The sequence below is a fragment of the Cibotium barometz genome, chromosome 66, assembly GCF_041138505.1.
Source record: "Cibotium barometz isolate CiBa-2024 chromosome 66, ASM4113850v1, whole genome shotgun sequence".
NCBI lineage: Eukaryota > Viridiplantae > Streptophyta > Polypodiopsida > Cyatheales > Cibotiaceae > Cibotium > Cibotium barometz.
In genome coordinates, this window is record NC_141111.1 from 2711319 (window position 1) to 2735086 (window position 23768).

The 23768-nt window shown below is 44.8% G+C and overlaps 1 protein-coding gene across 1 annotated transcript in view; it reads right to left on the reverse strand.

Annotated features, from left to right (window-relative positions):
• Positions 1–436: 436 nt before the first annotated feature.
• Positions 437–23768, reverse strand: part of LOC147602679 (asparaginyl endopeptidase Rep2-like) — a 63565-nt gene continuing 40233 nt past the window's right edge. The window contains exons 8-9 of the mRNA XM_086797518.1: positions 953–1159; positions 437–843 (exon numbers count right to left, since the gene is read on the reverse strand). Coding sequence (XP_086653644.1) covers positions 658–843; positions 953–1159 — 393 coding nt within the window. The 3' untranslated portion in view covers positions 437–657. The remainder of the gene's footprint in view (positions 844–952; positions 1160–23768) is intronic.

Sequence of the window (23768 nt, forward strand, 5' to 3'; positions counted from 1 at the left end):
AAGTTTAAATTTTGAACACACTAAAAATTCAAAATTTAACTTAGCAGAAAGACACTCTCTGACTTTACAGAAACTTGGTAACTCCATCTTAACACAAGGATAATTTTAAATTTTGAACACCGTAAAAATTCAATCGTACTTCATGCCGTACGCCCTGCCCTTTAAGCTAGACCCTGGTTCTGCCAAAAAAAAAAGGCACTTTTTTGGCACTGTTTCAAACCCGAATTTTCAATTTCAGATTCTCAATTTCACTGGTGTGTGAGATATGCCTTGCCATGTTATCAAACCTCTGCTTTATAAATATGAAACTATCATTGCAATAATTGCAATAAGGCTAGTTGCAGGAAAGAAAATTGTAAAGAAGAGACTATCTTAATATCAAATAGAGAGAGAGAGAGAGAGAGAGAGAGAGAGAGAGAGAGAGAGGATATTGCAGACACTTAGTATCTCATTATTAAGAGCATTTGAGAGGATACAGAAACATTCAAAGTCCATATGAAAACCATAATCCAAGCACCATCAAATCGAAGAAAGTTCATTCGATTTTCCAATATGGCAATCGTTTGCTTGTGAACGTGTTCTCCTGTACAATGTCTTGAAAATAGCTTAATAACTGAGTCTATAAGGACTCCTTATGTGAACATTTTTCAGAGATTACTATGCACTGAAGCCCACCTCAACAGGACTGACAACCTGAGACATTTTGCTTGTAGCACAGACTTTAAGAGAGGCCTCTGAAAATGTACTTGGCTTGATTCCAGCATTGCAAATATTTGCAAATGCCCGCATGTGCCTCATTCCATAATCAGTAAGAGATCCACAATGTGACTCAAATGTGCGGACCTGGAAGCAGTATGGAATTTTTCTTCTTTCATATAAATAATACAATGGCTTGGAAGGAAGGTGTATTTCAAGGACACTTAAAAATTTCAAAGAAAAGCTGTTGACTCACCAGAAATTTCAAACACAACCAGTCATCTACCAAATGCTTCCCCCGTGGTCTCACCGCAGCCAGACCCACCGGTCCTTCCTCCTCTCCAAAGATCATTTTGCCAATGAGACTTACACTCTTATCAAGATGCATTCTGTAAGACATTTCCTCAACCAGCTCTTGCTGAGCCTCAAGCTTCTCATTCGAACCTTCATCCCGCATGTTGAACTATGAACAAAAATAACAAAATAGCATCACCAACTTGAGGCATATTATCCCCTTCAAGGAGACCAGAGGCCTCCAAAAAAATATTTATAGGTAGCAACAAGGCTACCAGATCCTAGTAAGTTCCCATTAATAGTTCATACAGTTTTAGTCTTCCGTTTTCTAAACATCCAGAAGAACGACTTACTGTTTCACTCTCCTTGAATTTTCCTTTACCCTATTCCTTTTTTTTAAAAACCCCTTCTTTGTCTTACTTCACTTTCTTTTACATGCCTACCTCATTCCTTACTCATGCACATGCATGATCGCTAGTTCCAACCAACAGGCCTCATGCCTAGAGCCTGAGTTTAGCCAAACTGCTTGCACGCTGTGGAGCACATGGAATCCAGTGTAAAATATGGTAAAAATTGATGTCCACATACATACAACATGGGCATGTCCAAATCATCATGCAAATCCTGAAGATAAACATCATCTTCGCTACGATGTGAAATCTAAAAAATCAGCAACATACTTACATTCATCTATAAAGAATAACAAAGAAAAAAGTCAAACTAAATAAGATAGTAATGATTCAATGCGAGGTCCACGATCCATCATATGTTTCCAGATCAAACAATTAAATCACTCCTTGCCCACGACTATGATTGTTCTTTTTTTCCCCGAGAAAAAGATCCTTCTATTAGTGACCAAGAAAAACAGCCACAATGGATAAGTACTTAGTACAAACTCGTCTCCGCGAGAGTCAAGAAGCATAAAAGGAGGGAAGATGCTCTTCTCCTCCGGCTGGCTGCTCTACGAGGAGAAGGCTCTCTCATACAATGGGGGGAGGGGGAAACAACCACACAAGTGGTCTATAGTGCCAAGTGGGCTTGCCACCAGTGTCAGTGAGAAAGGGACCGAGACGCCAGACTCTCCATGGTCAGTGGGGGAAGCTTCAAGTGGCTCAGACCACATGCGGGAGTGCTGGGAGGCCTTCCTAAGGATATCGAGCCAGATGCTCTGGATGGACTCCGTTGGCGGGGTGAGGGTGCCTTCGATGGAGGGGGATCTAAGCCTTCAGGCAATCCCAAAGACAATGACGCTGGGACTCCTGAGGATGGCCACACCTCGGACATAATGCTGGCCAACCAAGTGCAAACTGCCAAGCTCCTATGTGCCATAAAGCGAGTGATCTTCCGCAGCTGTATACAAGTGGCAGCCAACTGACTCTCAATCCTCGGGCTATACTATGCGCTCTCTTGAAGCTCATGTAGGGAAGCCAGGCCCCGGCGAATGCTCCTCTCCTCCTCTCGGAAGGCAACCAATCTGCTTTGCCTTGCTTCCTATAAAATAAACTACTAATCTCTCCAAGGCCTTCATCCAAGGGCGCCTGCAGTTTCTCCCGAGTGAAAATCTAGCCTCTCCCAAATCTCCTCTATCCTGCTGCATAACGAGAGTCCTAGATGAGGCTATCAGCGATCTGGGTACTCAAATATTTGTCTTGCCTCCAAGGGTTCTCCAGGGAAAGAATAACCAATGCATGATCAGAGAAGGTAGTCCCTGCCAAAATACCAACCATGCCACCTTCGAGTTTGCCCACTGCCAACTCTAGCATGTTAAAATCCCCACCCATACACCATAATCCACCTACGCAAGGGCAGTACTGATGAACTGTACTCCAGAGTGTGGCTTTGCCTGTTGCGGGGATCAACGCATATATGTTTAGAAAGCCCACACAGTCCAGTTTAATCCTGATGGTCACCCACTGAGGTTGTCCAGTGACAATGGTGCCTACGTTAACCACTGTGGACAATAGCTGGAAATGCATACTCCACCCTGTGTCTCGAAGGGGCCAAAAGAATGGGACCAGAAGGTGTGACTCCACGAGATCCTCCCGCAACGGGAATGCCCCTTTGAAAGATGGTGCTCTTGAATGAATAGAATGTCAATGGTTTTCCACCAATTGCTCATCTCTGAAGCTCCTCTCCAAGGCCAGTGACAACGGTGCCTAGGTTAACCACTGCGGACAATAGCTGGAAATGCATACTCCACCCTGTGTCTCGAAGGGGTCACCCACTGAGGTTGTCCAGTGACAATGGTGCCTACGTTAACCACTGTGGACAATAGCTGGAAATGCATACTCCACCCTGTGTCTCGAAGGGGCCAAAAGAATGGGACCAGAAGGTGTGACTGCACGAGATCCTCCCGCAACGGGAATGCCCCTTTGAAAGATGGTGCTCTTGAATGAATAGAATGTCAATGGTTTTCCACCAATTGCTCCTCTCTGAAGCTCCTCTCCAAGGCCAGTGACAACGGTGCCTAGGTTAACCACTGCGGACAATAGCTGGAAATGCATACTCCACCCTGTGTCTCGAAGGGGCCAAACGAATAGGACCAGAAGGTGTGACTCCTGCCCTACGAGATCCTCCCGCAACGGGTATGCCCCTTTGAAAGATGGTGCTCTTGAATGAATAGAATGTCAATGGTTTTCCACCAATTGCTCCTCTCTGAAGCTCCTCTCTAAGGACACCACGCCTTTGAAAGCATTGTGGACTTCCCAAACCCTGGATGTTCCATGAGACAATCCGCATAACTAAAATGTGGGAGGCAAAACTGTCGGAACTGCCCTCCACTCAAAGAGTCTTGGGCGTGGGTTTCAATGGAGAGTTATCATTGTCGGTCCTAGAGCGAAGCCGTGCTAGATGGGCTCCAATCTTGCCCTCCATGTGGAGCCACTATGTCCGAGCCTTGGACTATGCATACTTTGGACTCCAGCTATCGCAATGCAGGTATCTATAGGAGGGGAGAAGGGGTATTGCCACTGAAACATGAAGAAACACGAAAAGAAGCATCTCCAGGCTGGAGGATACCATCTCCCCTTCATTATCTCTGTGGCCCGAGCCACCAAACTCCATCTGAGCCAAAGGCCAGTGGTGGGTAACCACATCAGTGATAGGCAGATCATGCAAATGGTGTGAGAGATCTATTGCCTACCCACGAATAGTAGTGCACACTGACTCCATGCTCGAGTCCTTTCCCCGACGCTACACTCCAGGGGAAAGAGAAAATCATCGCGCCTCTCTCTGGGGTGGAGGGTCTGAAGTGATGTACCACCACACATGTACGAATGGGAGCCACTGTCTCCTCGAACATACCAGCTCCTTCAACGGGAAGGCATCGGAAGAACCTGTAGTCAATTGGCTGCCCAAGCACCCGCACGAGGGGGGGGGGGGGGGGGGGGGGGGCAGCGGCTTGATTGGCGACTCTAGGAGGAAGCCTACACTAAAGAGGTAGTGATGGTCATCTCTACCGGCTCCATGAAACGATGGATCAAACAGCGGACTTAGCTAGTATGTTGCCTCCGCTCGGGGTCTGGCACAACCAGAGGGGTGTACGAAGTGCAACGGGGCTAAGCTACATGACCACAGGCGAATCGAACTCAACGTGGTAGTAACCACGTCCCAAGGGATGAATATTAGCAATCTTTCCATGCATGCCAAGAAGGCTTGCATGTAACATATCCCTGAGCTACCCGCACGCCGGGCAGCTACCCACAATCTTGCATACCAAGGTGGAGGCCTCCAAAGATAGGACTATCAAAGCAAGGAGCTAGAGACCCGCTTCTCAAAAAGAGAGGCAAGGGACGGCAGCCTCAATCGGGGATGACAGAGCGGTTGTCGTGGAGTCCTCCTAGGGGTTCAAGACTAAAAGTTGCCGAATCTTACCTAACAAAAAATTACCCGAAAGCTAATAGCACTTGACTAGGGAGACGAAGAGCAGGGTAAATCCCAACAGCGGGGCGGGGGGGGCAGCGGAAAACAAGAGGATAAGGCGGCGCCCGAGTAGAGGAGGAGGAAGGGCGAGGAGGTCAAACGAGGGGACAGAGAGCGGCTCATAGCCTAGCGGGTTGCGCAGGGGGCAAGGGATAGTTGGCACCGAGGAGGAGCAAAGGCGGTGGGGGGCTAAGGCGAGGGAGGGAGGCCACAGTGGCAGCAACACGAAGGAGGGAGAAAGCACGAAGGGGAGGCGGAAGAGAAAGGCGACGAGGGACGATGAGGTGGAGGAGAGGCGAAGGCGAGGGGGCCACAGGGTAGCAGCACAATGAGGGAGGGGGAGGCAGAAGAGACGCGAAGGAGCGCAGGCAATAAGTGCACAATGGGGGAAAGCTCCAGCAACGCTCAGCGGCAAGACTATGACTGTTCTATTTACAAGCATAATCTAAAACTCCTCAATTAAATCATAACCTTATTCTTCCACTCCTTGTTCTAGTTTTTAGTTATTTTGATTAACGAGACGAAAATATGATAATTGATATTAACGCTTTCATCTTGAAATTTGATTCTTATCCAAAAATTTATTTATTCCTGCTAGAGCATGCACTTTCCTGTTGGGGTAAAGGCATAATGCCCACCCTTATAGTGTGTACAAGCCCATAAGTTATAGTACATAGTACACTTAGTACTTTTAATGTACTAAGTGCACTATGTGTACTAGTGCAATATACATGTGTGATAGGGGAGTCACACACTCACACTTGGTGAGTTGACTTATCCCCACAACTCTCTCTCTCTCTCTCTCCCTTATTCTCTCTGTGTATGTCTCCCACATGAATTACTCTAACCCTAATTCATACTCTCATTCAACTGGTATCAGAGCCCTGGTTTAGGGTGGCTCGATTTCAGCTGCTGTATTTGCCGGTACAGGTTTGGTACGTCATTGGTGAGCACTTAGTACTGCTGTACAGTACTTTGGAAGGGCAACAGAGCACATTTAAGGTGCTGTCCTAAATCTGCAGCAACCAGATTTTGTTGATTTCATCACATATAGTGGGAGAAAAGTTGCATTCGTGCTTCCGCAGTGGGAGATATACTTTGGGAGAACAACTGTGAGCACTTTGTGTGCTTTTGGTGCAGTGTTTGCATTGACAGGTTGCATATTGCTATGGCAACCACAGGCGAGAGCTCTTCATTGCTTCACATCAAGAAGCTTGAAGGCTCACATAACTATGATATTTGGCAAACCCAGTGCTATAATGTGTTGCTCCAGAAGAAGCAGCACAAGCCCATCAAAGAAAGGGGTGTAATGCCCGCTTCTCTTACTGCTGAAGAGTGGGAAGATATGGATGAGCTGGCAAGATCGACTATCATGTTGTCTGTGTCAGACTCTTTACTTTTCAGCATTCGTGAAGAGACTTGGGGAATGTGGCAGAGATTGCAGGACTTCTATGCCCAGCAAAGTGCCTCAAGCAAAGTGTATTGGTTGAAGAAACTCATAGGTCTTCAGATGAAGGAAGGGGCATCTATGACAGCCCATCTAAATGAGTTTAATGGTATTGTCAGCCAGGTCATTAATCAAAAGTTGGCAATGGACGATGAGTTCAAAGCCACTTTTTGTGATACATTCTCAGTGTTTGAGAAGTTTGTTGCTCTTGTTGAGAATCAAACTGGCAAAACATTGAAGGCTTTGCATTCCGACAATGGTGCAGAGTATATATCCAAACAGTTTTAGGACTTTTGTGATGCTAAAGGCATCAAGAGGGAGCTCTCTACTCCTTATGATCCTCCACAAAACGGGACAGCAGAGAGGATGAACAGGACCATTCAGGAAAAGGTTCGTTCTATGTTGTCACATGCTGCGTTACCTCATGGTTTTTCGGCTGAAGCTGTTATGACAGCCGTTCACCTTATAAACAGGTCACCTAACACGAGGCTTGGTGGGAAAGTGTCAGAGGAAGTATGGACAGGGAAGCCTCCATCATACAAGCACTTGAGAGTGTTTGGTTGCGTTGCGTACGTGCACATACGCAGGGAAATGCGCACCAAACTTGATCCTAAGTCTCACAAATGCATATTCCTAGGATATGGTGACAGAGGTGAAATGGGGTATAGACTTTGGGATCCCGTGAATAGAAAGATCATACGCAGCAATGATGTCATTTTTTATGAAACATGCATGTATAAGGAGCCTGCAAGGCAACAGGAGCCTAGCAGAGTCATCTTTGATGATGATGGACATCATGGACAACAACAAAGGGCTGTAAATCAGCCATTACAGCAGGAAAACCAGCCCTTAAATGGTGTTGAAAATGGTCCAAATGGACAGCCAGAGATGGCAGAAGATATCCCTATGGATATACCACAGTTAGAGGAGATACCGGGCATGATATTTCAGCCTTATGGCATGGAACAGGAGCCACCAATGGGTGATATGCAGGCTGGACAGCAACCTGCAAATGATGGTCATTGGGTACGGAGGTCCACTAGACCCTCCAGAGCCCCTGACAGGTTTGTTCCAGGGGTTGACTACTTGATGCTTACTGACTGTGGGGAGCCCTCATGTTATAAGGAGGCTTTACAGAGGGCAGACAAAGCTCTATGGGAGCGTGCCATGAAGTCAGAGATGGATTCTCTACACAAAAATTGAACATGGAAGTTGGTGCATTTGCTTGCAGGCAAGAAGGTTTTGCCATGCAAGTGGGTTTATAGGCTCAAAGTTGCACCTGATGCAAAGCCAAGATACAAAGCCAGGTTAGTGGCTAAGGGCTTCAAGCAGGAATATGGTGTGGACTTTGAGGAAATCTTCTCTCCAGTGGTCAAAATGACCACACTTAGAGCTGTGTTAGCTTTGGTTGCACATGATGATCTGGACTTGATTCAGATGGATGTGAAGACTGCTTTTCTTCACGGTGATCTCCATGAGGAGATATATATGCAGCAGCCAGAGGGTTATGCAGTGACTGGAAAGGAGAAGCTTGTATGCAAGCTGAAAAAGAGTCTTTATGGGCTCAAACAGGCACCAAGGGAATGGTATCATAAATTTGATACATTCATGAAATCCTAGAAATTCAGGAGAAGTGACATAGATTACTGCTTGTACACCAAGAAAGCTTTGGATGGCAGTCTATTGATCCTCATCTTGTATGTTGATGATATGTTGATTGTCGGGAAATCTCGTAAGGAGATGGATGCCTTGAAGCAGAGACTGCATCAAACCTTTGATATGAAGGATTTGGGTGATGCAAATCACATTTTGGGTATGCGGATACTTCGGGACAGAAATCAGCATGTGTTGTATTTGTCTCAGAAGGAATACATTGGCAAAGTCTTGCAGAGGTTCAATATGGACGGGGGGAAGAAGACTAGTACTCCTTTGCCTCCATATGTGAAACTCAGTGCTATGGACAGCCCACAGTCAGATAGTGGCAGGGCTGATATGGCCAAGATTCTGTATGCTTCAGCTTGTGGCAATCTCATGTATGGCATGGTTGCTACTAGGCCGGACATTGCATTTGCAGTGGGAGTGGTTTCTAGATACATGGCCAACCCTGGCAAGAAGCATTGGGAAGTAGTGAAAGGTGTCATGAGATACCTGAAGGGCACACAGGATATGTGCATTTGCTTTGGCAAACAGGATGCATTAGTGCATGGCTACACAGATTCGGATTATGCCGGTCATCCACATAACCGGAAGTCTACTACCGGTTATGTGTTTACATTCACAGGAGGTGCTGTGTCATGGATATCCAGGATGCAGAAGTGCACAGCCTTATCTACTACAGAGGCCGAGTATATTGCAGCCACAAAGGCTTGCAAGGAGGCATTATGGCTATCTCGGTTAGTGGTTGATTTGGGCTATACAAGGGATATTCCATTGTTGCATTGTGACAGTCAGAGTGCCATCCAGTTGGCAAAGAACCCTGTCTTTCATGCAAAGACGAAGCATGTGGATGTGAAGTATCACTTCATCAGAGAGGTGATAGAGAACAAGCAAATTCAGCTTGTTAAGATTCATACGGATGACAAACCGGCTGATCTGTTGACAAAGAGTTTGCCTCCGGAGCGGTTTGCTCATTGCAGACACTTGATGGGCATTGGATGAGGCCAGTTTCAGCCTTGATATGGCCTTGTATTTTATCATGTACATGCTGATTTTTTCTGTGTACAAGCCCATAAGTTATAGTACATAGTACACTTAGTACTTTTAATGTACTAAGTGCACTATGTGTACTAGTGCAATATACATGTGTGATAGGGGAGTCACACACTCACACTTGGTGAGTTGACTTATCCCCACAACTCTCTCTCTCTCTCTCCCTTGTTCTCTCTGTGTATGTCTCCCACATGAATTACTCTAACCCTAATTCATACTCCCATTCACTTTCCAAGAAATTGGAGAAGGGATGAAATCTTTCTATTCCTTCAAAGGGAGAAGGAATTGGAGAAGAGATGAAGTCTTTTGATTTCTTCAAAGGAAATGAAATGTCTTTATCGATTTTGTGGTGAGCAACTTCTAGACCTGTCACAAGGTTTGTCCCAAAAGATTCTAGTAATTCAATTGATTAACAATGAGACAATGTAAGCCCAGCGGGGCGTGCAGTGACAGACTCAACCACGTGTCCAAGAGATAAAAATATAAAGAGAAAGAGGGGAGAGAGAAAAGGGAATGGGGATCTTGCACAGTACACCACATTGAGCAGATAACATGCCTCGACACCTTTTAGAAATTTATTTAGGAACAATCCACGGGCACGCTGGCCAGGATCAATACAATCAATGAATACAAAACAAACAAATATGCCAATGTAGGATATCCAAGTCGATGTCGATGTCGACGTACAAGATCTCTGATGTCGAGCACACCACGGGGATTACCCACAAGTATCTCTCACCGGGCTAGTACTGAATCCAAATATCCAAATCTAAATCCAATGAATCCAAGTCCAATGAATCCAAATCCAAATCCAAGTCCAAGTCCAAGTCCAAGTCCAAATCCAAGTCCAAGTTCCATGTTCATGCCCAACCTATATGTCCAAGTTCCATGTTTATGTCCAAGCTTCATGTTCCATGTCCAAGCTCTATGCCCAAGTTCTCCATGTCCAAGCTCTATCTCTAACTAACTCATCCCATGAGTAATCTCCACGACTCCTATAGCCTTGTACATGAAGAAAACCATGGAAGAGCTCTTTCTCACAAGAAAACTGATAAAAAAACCTGTTTTAATGGTTTTTGGACGATAAAAATATCCAAAAAGCAATTTCTGGAGCAATTTTAGGATTTCTAAAATTTATGTCCGAACATGTCTATACAACTCCGTACATGCGTCTGTACGGGCCATGCATATGCCCATACAAATCTAGGGCTCACCGTACGTCTGAAAAGCATGTTGGAGAAGGTGTTGATGACGAAGAAGAAGCTCTTCATGATCATAATGATGTCCACACATACTCCACGATCTCCTTCAATCTTCAATGATCTTGTTCATGGTACTACAAGAGAAGTCCAATTCTTTTTAGACTTATAAGAGACCTTGCTCTTTGCCAAAAAGCCTTCATGCTTTTGCTTTGCCTTTTTAAGCTTTGCTTTTCTCTTTTTACTTTTATTAGTTATACTTTCCATTGAATTTGAATAAAGAAATACCGAAAGGGGCACCAAGCTTTGGGGCCAACAGGTGTCGATTTTCTTTTAGTTTTGGAGCATTCTAGCTCCTGCTAATTTGTTATTTGTTTGGACTACAATTGAAAAGGTGACTGCTAGTCTACCGCACTTTGGTTTCTACCAGAGGCCGGTTTCAAGGTTCCATTGCTGGGACCCATCATCAACTTTCTTAAGAGGGTGAGCTCGTGGTTGTCTAGAGGAAAGTCATTGCTGAAAAATTCAGCAACATGTCAGACACAGAAGATGAATATTTTTATGATGAAGAGCAAGAGCAAGAGGCCTCTCTTGAGAGAAATGAATCTGAGGATATTCTTGCAGGAGAACAGGCTGCAGTAGATGCACAATATAAGGATGTAACACAGCCAGAAGACATGCCTAGTAAAGAGGAAGATGATGCTCAGTTTAAAAATCGTTTGGCAGGTGTAATGGATGTGTTTATGCAGCTCACTCAAAGTGAGAAGTTTGCTGAATTTATGAGATCCCGTTCTGAGCCTGAAAAGAAGAAGAAAGTGCGTTCTGAGAACCCACCTCAGGGCAATAGTGGTCCCTTCCCACAGGATCCATCTTTTGGACAGTTTCCGAACATGCAACATACTTTTGGTGCCAACTCACAGAGTTCCTTTTTCGGACAGCCATCTATTCCACAGCGGTCTATGCATCCAGGCTATTTTGGTGGTGGCTCTGTGTTCCAATCCATGACTGGGGGTTATCCTCAGGGAGGCATGGGTATTCCAGGGAATTTTGGAGCTAGTTTTCAGCCTGGTATGCAAGGGAATATGTATGGTGGTATGCATTCCGGAATGCAAGGAAACATGTTTGGGGGCATGCAGCCTGGAATGCAAGGAAACATGTATGGGGGCATGCAGCCTGGTATGCATAGTGGTATGTTTGGAAACATGGCTCGAATGTATGGAATGCCAGGTGTGGGAACTGGCAATATTGACCCTATGATGGGCATGAATGCCGGGGGTAGCAATCTTGTGAAGCCACTTCCTTTCGATAATCTAACGCCTATGGGTAAGGCGAAGGATTATAAGGAAGGGGAAGCTGCTGTGAAATTTGACACGTTCAGTGGGGCCAAAGATAAGCTAAAGGCACTTACCTTTTTACAACAGTTTGATGCTGCTTTTTCTGGTGGTAATTATATGGAATCCTCTAAGGTGAGAAAAGCTGCGACTTTTCTCAAGGGCAATGCATTGCAATGGTGGTCCACTCTTCTTTTACAGGGCATAGCACCATCTACTTGGGTACAGTTTAAGCAAGTGTTCTCTTCCGTATGGCTCACATCTACTTTTGAGGTGGATGTAATGACAGCATGGCACAAGTTGGATGCATCGAAGTGTGAAAATCTGGAGGATTATAATAAGAAGTTTTGGGAAGCTTTACTCCCAGTTACTTCCTATCGTGCAATGCCTTTGTCTGAGCACATGGAGAAGTATTGTTGTGGGCTGCCCAAGGAAGTGCATGACTATTGCATAAAGACTCGAGTAACAAATATGTCGCAGATGATAGAGAATGCTATGATAGCAAATGCGTTACTCACTGGGGTCTCATCTGGATTTAAAGGAAGTAAAAGCTCAAGCAAGAGATCTGAAAAGTCGGGGCATGCTTCGCGTGATGCAAAAGGGTCTACAGAGAAGCCGTATAAGAAGTTACCAATGCCCAAGAGAACTCCTGAGGAGAGATGGGCTTTGATGGATGCTCGGAAATGTTTTTACTATACAGAAGAGGAACATATGTCTTTTAATTGTCCCAAGCGTAAGTCTCAAAAGGACTCTGACACTAAAGGGGAGCCCAAGTCTAAGAAACCAAAACCTTCTGCAGCGTTACTTCCTGATCTTGTTGGGGAACAGCCAGATGGTGAAGAGACTGAGTTGTGCAGGGCATGGGGCAAAGTGAGAGATCAAAATGCCTTGATTTTCTTTGACACAGGTGCTAGAGCCAAGTTTATTTCACCAAATTTGGCTGGCTGATTGGGGATTCATGCAGAGGAGATGGGGCCCTTGTATGAGGCTAATATGGCTTGTCCTGGGTATGCAGAACCCGTTACTCCTATTATTGGGAAGCTCAGGCTTCATGTGCAGGGTTATGTGGACAGTGAGGAGTTCTTCATCATGCCACTTGATGGATGTGATGTTTTGTTGGGTATGCCATGGTGCCATAGAGTACATGCGGTTGTGGATACATACAACAGGAAGATTATTTTGACTCAGAGGGAAAGAGCATATTTTGGAGGTAAAGCTTAAAGGGGAATCTGTTCCTTTTGTATCAGCTTCAGCAATTTCATCAGTAATGAAAAAGCACCTTTTCGCGTACTTGATTTTTGTAAAGGATGCAAAAGATGATGAGTCTAAATCTAATTTGTTTATGCTAGATAAAGACAGGACTGATTTCTTGCGTGAGTTTCAAGATTGTTTTTCCGAGTTATTGCCAAGAGAACTTCCTCCGAAAAGGCCAGAAGATCATGCTATTGATCTAATTCCAGGGAATACTCCACCAAATAGACCGCCGTACCGTGTTAGTGCAACCCAACAAGAAGAAATTATGAGTCAGGTACAGGAGTTGTTGAATAAAGGGTTGATCCAGCCTAGCTTATCACCCTTTTGCTCACCTGTGCTCTTAGTGCAAAAGAAAGATGGTTCTTGGCGCATGTGTATAGATTACACGGCGCTAAACAAGAATACCATCAAGAATCGATTTCCTATTCCGAGGATCGATGACATATTGGACCGCTTACAGGGCTCCACAGTCTTTAGTCGGATAGACTTGAAAAGTGGGTATCATCAGATACGCATTAGACCCGAGGATGTGCATAAGACACAATTTGGAACCACTTTTGGGTTATATGAGTTCTTAGTTATGTCCTTTGGTTTGACAAATGCACATGCCACATTTAACACGATGATGGACAGGATTTTCCGGCCTCAGAGAGCGTTTGTGGGCACATTCTTTGATGATATGATTGTGCATTCACACACTGAGGAGGAGCATAGAAAGCATTTGGCCATTGTGTTTGAAGAACTCCGGAAGCATAGGCTGGTCATTAATGGCAAGAAGAGTGAGTTCTTCTTGGAAGAGATACGTATCACTTCTTGGGACATTGTGTCTAAGCATGGAGTCCGTATGGATCCTTCGAAAGTGGAAGCAATTCTTAATTGGCCAGATTTGAGGACCGTGCATGATGTACACAGCTTTTTGGGATTGTGTTCTATTACAGGCAGTACATACGGTATTTTGCTGAGATTGCTTCGCCCCTTCATGCCTTAACAAAGAAGGCAACTCCGTTTAGATGGGCTGATCAGGAAATTACAGCCTTTAAAAAGCTTAAAGAAAAGCTTACTTCGGATCCCGTATTGGTAGTACCGGATCTCCGTAAGGCTTTTGTTGTCCAATGTGATGCATGTGGAAACAACATTGGGGCAGTTCTCATGCAGGAAGGACATGTGATAGCCTATGAGAGTCGTATATTACAGAATGCCGAGAAGCATTTGCAGGTTTATGAGAAAGAGATGTTGGCTGTAATTCATGCTCTTTCTACATGGAAACACTATTTGCTTGGGGCTGATTTCACTGTGCAGACAGATCATCAGACCTTGCGTTATTTCCTCACGCAAACTAAACTTTCTGAGAAACATATGCGATGGGCCAATTTTTTGTCTATGTTCCACTTCCAAATTGTGCATGTGGAAGGCAAAAAGAATGTTGTGGCAGATGCTTTGTCACGCAAGCCACAGGTCTCAGCAGCTTCACTTGCTTATCATCATGAGCTTGATGAGATGAAAGAGCAGTATGCCCATGATGAGGATTTTGGAAGGCTCTATGATCAGATGTCTGAGGGTCAGCGGCATGATCATTATACTCTCAAAGATGGTTTTTTGTTGATGCATGGTAGATTGTGTGTTACCAGGTAATTACGACTCAAGATTATGATTGAAAGTCATGCTCCACCGTATGCAGGTCATAGAGGTATTGACGCCACGATAAAAGCAATTGAGACTTTCTTTTACTGGCCAACCTTGAGAAGAGATGTTGATGATTTTGTTAGGCAATGCATCGTATGTCAGAAGGTGAAGTTTGACCATCAAAAGACACCAGGGTTACTTCAGCCTTTACCTATTCCAGATAGACCATGGGAGAGCATTGCCATGGATTTTATATTTGATCTTCCACGGAGACAAACGGGGAATGATGGCATTTGGACTATCATATATGCAGGTTCAGTAAGCAGGCTCATTTCATTCCCATGCGTAAGACGATCAAAGTTGATTATATGGTGAAGTTGTTCATGGTGAACATCTTCAAGTATCATGGCTTGCCTTCGTCTATCATCAGTGACCGTGATCCACGGATGACGAGTTTATTCTGGAGAGGGTTGTTTGACAACATGGGTACAACTCTCAAGTTTTCATCTTCGTTTCATCCACAAATAGATGGTCAATCGGAAGAGGCTAATTTTACAGTGTTAGATCTTCTTAAGTGTTATGTGTCAGAGCACAAGCAACAATGGAAAAGGTATCTTCTTTGGTGGAGTTTGCTAATAACAACACCGTCCATACCTCGACGGGCAAGGCGCCTTTTGAGATTGTGGAAGGAGGGAAGAAGGTACCACCTATTTTGCACACAAAGGATAAGATCTTTGAGGCTGATCAGTATGTGGAGAACATGGATGAAGCTTATCGGAGAGTTAAGTTGGCACTCCAGAAAACTCAACAAAAGCAAAAGAAAGCAGCAGACCGTCACAGACGTGCATTAGAGTTTGCATTGGGTGATTGGGTTCTTTTGCGATTTGAAAAAGCTAGGCTCAAGAAAATGAAGGGTAAAGAGCGCTTATTCCCTAAGTTGAGCATGCGCTATTATGGACCTTTTCAGGGCAGGCTCAGATGACATCTAGAGGTCTCTTGGTGCAACTTTTGTCTCACCCGAAGGTACTGATGGCTGACAGTACATCTGTTTATGGGACTTCTATGATATATGTGTACTAGTCACATTACATGTTGTGGCTGTGTATGGTTCACAGCGGTGTACAACTTGGACTACTACTACACCAATTGGTTTGCAGTGAATCTTGCTACATATGCATGGCTTAGAGAGATTGGGATGCTGATCTTGCCATATTGTACATTTCACTTTGGATATTTTGCTGTATCACCAGATTGCAATCGAGGACGCTTGCCATTTTTCAAGAGGGGGGTATATCATGACCCTCTGAAATTGGAACAGCATGAGTGTCAGCATGGTGGTTGGTGAGCAAGATAAATATTTAATGATTCATACTTGGGTACCCGGACAAATAGTAATATGTGTGGACATCCCCAAGTGTGAAGGGGGACCAAGGGAATTATTATTTATAATGTTTTAACCTTGGGTGGCCCCTAGGCATAAGTGGCCCTTAGAAACTTTAATGAACATTAAAAAGGGGACCTAAGATATTTATGGAAGGAGGGCTACTCCACTTTTGGAAGAACATGCCTCCTTTCCATCTCTCTCTCTCTCTCTCTCTCTCTCGCTTTTGGAGAGAGGTCATGCAAGTTGGCTACGTGGAGGAGAAGGGAAACATGCAGGTTGGCTGCATGGAGAGTAGACATACAGAACAGCAGGCCGTACAAAACAGCGACTGCAGGTTGACTGGCAACTGGTACACGCGGTGCAGGCGACCAGGTACAGGCTGTGGCAGCTGCACGTTACTGGTGCAAGCGGCTGCAGTGCATCACCAGAGCAACTACAGGCGCAGACCTGTACGGACAGGTGCAGGCTGACAAGGACAGCTCTGTCCAGCAGGTATAGACTGGTACAGTGCAGATCCGTATAGCTAGTACAGGCGGCGATGCATCAAACAGGCGGCGGCTGCAGAAGCTGACATGTACGAACAGGTACATGCGAGTACTGACAGCCCCGTCCAACAAGTACAGACAGGTACAGTCCAATCCTGTCCAGCTGCAGGCAGCGCATCACCAAGGTACAAGCGGTGCATAAAAAGAACAGCTGCAGGTACAGTTCTCAAGTGGCTACAGGGAGAAAAGTACAGACAGGTACACACGTGTGCTGCAGAATTGCTGACACAGGCGGCTGCAAGTACAGACTGGTACAGTCAATCCCTCCGGTGCAGAACTGCGCATAACAGTTGGTAATTTCTGAACATATCTTTCTCTCTTTCTTTCCACTGGTTTTTGTCTGCTACAGAGTTGTTTCTTCTGGCCCTTTGTGAGAGGAGGGGTATGGCAGTCTGAAAGGTGGAAACAGAGGTGGACAGTGGATATGTACTTGGGCTGAGTTTGAAGCCATGGACATGGAACAGCCAGATGCGTGCTCAAGGCTGCCCTGTTGTATTGTCTTGGTTGATTAGAGGAAACTACAATGTGTTGCTTTTGTGGGACACAAATCTGTATGTGAATCCTCTATGCTAAGAGGTCTTGAGGGCTGCCAGATTGGACATGCGGGTTTACTTTCCCTGATTGGCTTTGTTGTACTCAGTTATACTTTCCATTGAATTTGAATAAAGAAATACCGAAAGGGGCGCCAAGCTTTGGGGCCAACAGGTGTCGATTTCCTTTTAGTTCTGAGATTCTAGCTCCTGCTAATTTGTTATTTGTTTGGACTACAATTGGAAAGGTGCCTGCTAGTCTACCGCACTTTGGTTTCTACCAGAGGCCGGTTTCAATAATGATCAATTCCACCAATATATATACAGTGAAAAGGGCTAGAGGTATGATCTCTCCCTCTTGAATCTGTCTTGATCGAAAGACGTCTATATCTATATTTCAAATACATCTCGACCAACCACTTCCTCAATGCTCATAAGCTAGAAGTATATCTGGATAGTCCTAGAAGTACTCCTCTGGCATCCATTTCACTTCCAACAACGAATAACTCTTGGATTCCAAGAGGAACTTTTTGACCACTATCTTTCCTCCTTTTCTCACAGAATGAAACATAATCTGTTCTGGCTCTTCCACCCCTGGCGGATTCTTCAAAACAAGTTCCTCTAGGGATAACCTGTACATGGTTTCAATAAACTGTCACGGAACTGTCACGGAAAACATTATATATCTTCCAATGATCTGAAAGGTCCAAATGATGACATACATGGTTGATCTTCTTGGTATCCTGAAAGGGCCATATACCATCATTCCCTGACTTTGGCAATCCAAAGATAAAATCCATAGCAATATTCTTCCATAGATCATTCAATGGGTGCAATAATCCTTCTTGTGTTTGTCGATCAAAACTTGACCTTCTAACAAAACAAACATTCTCGAATCATAAAGCTCAATGTCTTTCTCATACTAGGCAAATAAAAATAGCTCTCCAAAGCTTGAAGTGTAGTCAAGGCGTCTCTATGCTCCATGTATGGAGAAGCATGGCACTCTTCCATTACTTTGGCCTCAATTCCTTGTGTTACACATGACCTGGGTTTGTATCATAAGAAAACCTTTCTTGATGACCTAAGAAGTCACCAAATTTCTATTCTGCAATTTGTTCCAAAACATCTTTGAAATCCTCTTTGGTAGCATAAGGATCCTTCATCAAAGTGAAATCCATATGGTAACCCATAGAAACGACATGGCTCAAGGGTTTCCGAGATAGTGCATCTTCTTCCTTGTTGGCTTTGACATTCATCGGCCACAATATGGCCTGCTTGGTTCAAGACTGCTCCAATGCAATCTCATCATGTTCAACCACAAAAAAAAAGGTCTAGAATATCCAACACTAGTCCTTTGCTAGCATAAAGTCTCAATGCTTCAAAAGGATTCTGTTTCAGCTTTGGTCCACAAAGATCCCATGGCTTTATTTGTCGAAACATGCAATGGGCTAAGCACCACTGCAAACCATTTGTCGAACTTCCTGGCATGATGTCAATCTGATGATCTTCCGATCTCTCTGGCTTCTTTGCCTTCCTTTCCCTTAATTGTCCTGAAGAAATTGCATTTGAAAGAGTAGGCCTAGGAGTAGCTTCCTTGTCTCCTCCATGATAAATAGAGCGGGTAGCTCTACATCCTTCTGCAATGGTGACTCGAAAATAGGCTTTAGCAGCTTCAACTCCTTTGGCTTCAGTGGCTCAATCCTTGATGAAATCTACAAACATTTGAGTCCTTTGCTCCTATTCTCTTTTGGTTCTCCAAGAAATAAATTCTTCGTCTCTGAGAGGTCGTCTAAACTGAAAGTCATGGTACTCTTTTGATGTCATGGCCGCGGTTCCCATCAAGAATTTCTGTAACAACCTCATGGTTATTCCCTTCATGAGGCCCATGGTCTCCCTCTGCTCTCGACATGGCTCTGTCACCCCAAGAAAGTTTCTTCAAGAGAAATCCTGCTCTGATACCACTGTAAGCCCAGTGGGCGTGCAATGACAGACTCAACCACGTGTCCAAGAGATAAAAATATAAAGAGAGAGGGGGGTGAGAGAAAAGGAAATGATCTTGTTCATGGTACTACAAGAGAAGTCCAATCCTTTTTAGACTTGTAAGAGACCTTGCTCTTTGCCAAAAAGCCTTCATGCTTTTGCTCTGCCTTTTTAAGATTTGCTTTTCTCTTTTTACTTTTATTAATAAAATATTACTCAACTAACTTTTAGTGCTTTGCTTTTCTGGCTTTAAGACCTTGCTTCTTGGCCTTAGAATTGCTTTTTAAGAAAGCGTCGTTTAGCTTTTTGGTTTGGCTTAGTCTCCTCTTTCCAATGGTGCCCTTGGCTCGTAGTCAACCCTGTTTGACTTTTTACTTTTTGCCTGCTTTTTGACCAAGAATGGTACTTTTTCTTAATCAATCCTTATGGACCCTGTCCCCCATGTCTTCTTCCATCTATCTAGTGTTCGGACATGGATTTCATTATGTGAAATAGAGCTAGGAGGACCAAATAGTTACAGACGATGCAAGTGTGATGTGGAATAAAGGATTTGGTGCGTGCCTTCTGCACAAGACACTGTAGTGGGTACCAAAGTACGGGCCAATCCTCCACTTTGGTAAGAAAGAAAGATCTATTAATCAAATAATCCATCCTGAGTGAGTCTCAAAAAATGATTTCTGTAGAACTCACATTCATCCCTATCTCTAATGATGACACCCAGGTCTAGCGTATATGTAGGCCATGTAGATCCAACCGGATGATCCAGTTGATGTCCTGTCGTGGGTGGTCGAGGTGTGGGGATTCTAGGTTATATTGAAATGGGGGGAAGTACATGAGACCATTCAACTACCTCCGAGTACCATACCTGCTTTGATAAGAGTGGCAAATGTCTTCCATGCGAGATGGAGGGCAACCTGCCCTCCCTCTCGCTCTCATGATATATCTACATAGAAGACTCTATGCTAGCCTCGGGAGACAGTCTCTATCAAGGGAGTATACATGTTGAATGTAAGTAATGGTCTGTAAGAGAGCATGTGACTAGTGGGCTGTTATGTACCTAGACACTAATCTACGGATTAGGAAACTAATCCAACGAGGTTAGGGAGCCCAGAGATTAGGGATTAGCAAGCTGATACTCGGCTAGGGTTCTTGGATTGATAAAACAAGCGTAATGGCCTTTTATAGCGAGTTAGATATTTACGGCATAGTTATCACTATCTAAATGAAAGCTTGGGTTATTATGAGACACAGTTGTGGGGATGCATCGCTGATAGTGGTTTGGTTTGGACCAGGAGAGTAGGCATGCTCATTCCACGCACATGGCGAGTGGTATGGGACACTGGAGTTAGACACGGGCCTATGGAATTGTGCAGGAAGCCCTAGCCTTGGCTCGGGGGAGATCGGTGGATGCCGGTCACGGTTGGAAGGTGAGCTTACTACCTCATGATTTGGTTAAAGACTAACCTTGGTTTCCAGCTGTGTTTAGGGCAGATTTTGGGAAGGACTTTATAGTTGGTATCAGAGCAACCCTAACGCTGAGGCTGAAGAGGTATGTGTCTAGGCGTCATAGATGTCAGAGTTCCTAGGTATTTCTCTCACTGTTTTCTCTTTCTATCAAATCGATTGCTCTACAAAAGTTGTACAAGGTTTTTAATGGCGTCAAGGATTGCATTTGAAGTCACGTGTCAAAGGGGATGAAAGAAGTAGGTCCCTGATTTGTATGTGTGCTGGCTGTAGGAAGTACCCGTTGAAGGCTGTGTATGGTGACTGTTGGGCAGTACGGCTTGATTATGCTGTTGTTTGGTGTGACAGTTGGGCAGCACGGCTTGAGGCAAGTTGGCCAAGAGGCTAGCCCTAGGGCAGCCAAGACCAACTACCCTAGGCGGCTGCTGTGCGCAGCCAACCAGGCCAGCCAGCCCTGGGCAGGCGGCTCAGCCTAGGCAGCCACCAGCAAGGCGCCCTACCCTGGGCAGCCAGTACTGGCACACAGCAAGGAGGCATGCTGCAGCAGGAGTGCGCAAACCAAGGACTGCAGATGGTTGTGCAGAATAGCAGCCTGTGGGGAAAAAAAAGCGTGCATACATGATGAAAAAACAGGCCAGCAGATTTAGAGAAAAAAGCAGCATCGTTTTTTTTTTGGAGAAAGCAAATGTTTTCTTTTTAATAATCGATGGTTTTTTGCTAAAAAGGATAAGTCTATAAAAAAGCACATGGGTTTTTTAAAATTAAAACTGAAAAAAGGGGAATGCTATAAGTCAATAAAAAAGCACATGGGTTTTTCTAAATTGAAACTGAAAAGCACTTTAGTTTTTTTTAGGAAAACTCAAATCTAGTAAACTCCGTCATTTGTTGATATAAAAAGGGGACTTGCTCACGAGTTCTACACATTCAAAGGTCCATCTCCTTGGTTAAGAGGGCTGAAACCACAAAATCACCCCTCAAATATACTGGTGCATCTTCCATTACAAAGGACAAACATGAACCTTCCAATCTACATGGACGTATAACTCTGAATAGATGTCAGTTACTGAGACACATGCTTGTCTCAGACACGCCACTAGGTTCACACAATACACGTGATCACTTGGTTGCGTCTTCACTCCCAGCTTCTGCACAAGTTTGGCATTAACGAAGTTGTGAATGCTACCAGGGTCAAAAAGGATGTGCACAGTCTCACCTAACACCGACTCATTAGGACCAAAGAATGCATGTTAAAAGCACATTCCATGCAAATACTCTGACCTAAAACAATAATATTCATGGAAGAAATTTGAGGGTTACCTCTTACTTCGGTCAAATGAGCTACCATGGTCTTGGCCTTCAGACAACACGCCTTCATATGGCCCTTCTAACCACAAGAGAAACACTTGCCCTCCCTAATGTTCTGGAGGATCTGCTAATGCTTCTGATCCTTCTTTGGACTGGGTTCACTCGAAGACTGGATTTGGTTCTGTGGAGCCTTCTCGGACTAAAAGTTTCGTTTACACCTAGAAGCTTGCTCAAAGGTTCCTGTGGTTTGAGGTTTCTCAAAGACGTTGTTCTAAGACTGACCGGCCACCATCGTCTCCTCATAAATCCTAGAAGCTTGCTCAAAGGTTCCTATGGTTTGAGGTTTCGCAGGGACATTCTTCTAAGTCTGACTGGTCATCGTTATGTGGAGCCTTCTTAGACTAAAACTTTTGTTTACACCTAGAAGCCTGCTCAAAGGTTCTTGTGGTTTAACGCTTCTCAGGGACGTTCTTCTAAGTCTAACCGGCCATCGTCTCCTCATAAATCCTAGTATACTGGATGGCATCCTCCAGTGTCTTGCTATGATAATTCTTTACCTGAGGCTTGTGTTCCTATGCCAACCCACGGATAAAAAACCTACACAATGTTGTGGCACCGGACTGCAACTCTCTGAATTCCTGTAAGTACGTGTCGGAAGACAGGTTTCTCATGTCCAAGTCCATAAAGTTGGCGACAATATCAAACTCATCCTCCACTTGCAGGGACTCATCGTGAAACACTGTCTCAAACTCTACCCAAGTACTCGGTTTATTCCCGAGTTCTCTACACCATGTCAGGGCCTTCCCCTTCAAGAGACCCCTAACCATGAGCTTCTAGGAATGGGTGAAACTCAAAGTGTACATTGCAACAGTTGAGCCAAGCGTAAACCACCTCCTAGGTCCTCTCCTTTTTGTCATCCGCAAAAGCCTCAGGTGCAAACGAAGGAAGGAGCTATTGATGTCGGTCCCGCACGAGCTGCTGCACCAATCACCGCTCGCTAAAGTACAACCATTTGTTCCCGTGCTACTGCAAATCGGTCCCGCATGAGCCACTGCACCAATCACCCCTCGCTAGAGTACAACCATTCAAAACCTGGAGCTCTTCCTGGAACTCTGCTCAGGAGCCGCTGCACCAATCACCACTCGCTGAAGTACAACCATTTGGGCCTGGGGATGTGTGCCATCTATGGTATAGGCTGATCCAGCACATTATATAACTGCCTCCCATATGATAGGGTCTCTGATGGGTTGGGGGTTTTCTTCTCATCCAAAATGTGCCAAGCCTCCGAATTGTCTTCACTCAGGAAGAGCACATACAATTCTTCGTCCCGTTTGGCAAGGACAGCCATCTTCTTGCGCTGGGTGAGTCGGCAAAAGCTACACTGCATCCCATGTATTGTGATCTATCCTGAGTTCCCTCTCGCATAAGAGGCACAATTTGGTGGTCCAGAACCCATTATCATACCACCCATTCTGGGATTGGGAACCCACTAATAGGCTAGCCACAGAGAGTGTGGTGTGAGGGAAGGGGTGGAGTCATGGATGATGGAGGAGAGTTGGGTTGTGATGTCAAAGAGAGGCAGTGATGGATCTAGAGTGCGGATTCGACGGGATACATGGTCCTCTTATCCATGATCAAGCTCATGGTGAAATTCTGGTCTTGAGAGAGTATTCTTTCAAGTAACCTGGATGCAATTGCTTTGCCAAGCCCTATCACACTACAATTACCAAGGGATAGCAGTGTGCAGGACAACGATGTGGGGACAGCACCTGTAGAGACCCCATTTGTACAGACAGCAGCTGCGCATACAAACAACACGTGTACGGCCATCTGGCAGAGCTGTATGAGCTGCTGAACAGCCATCTGCACATTCTACAGCCAACGGATTACTCCATTGTGCGCCGGAATATCTTGAAGCCATGATTCCATGAGTGAACTGTTGCAGGCATGGGTAGTGGTAGTGTATGTTGAAGACCTCATCACAAAAATCTGTTGCTTTTCTGGAAGTAAGGATTACTAGAAAAAGGACAAGGGTTACAACTACCTCGTGTAACCACTGTTTTTCTCTCTCTCAAGAAATCTCGTC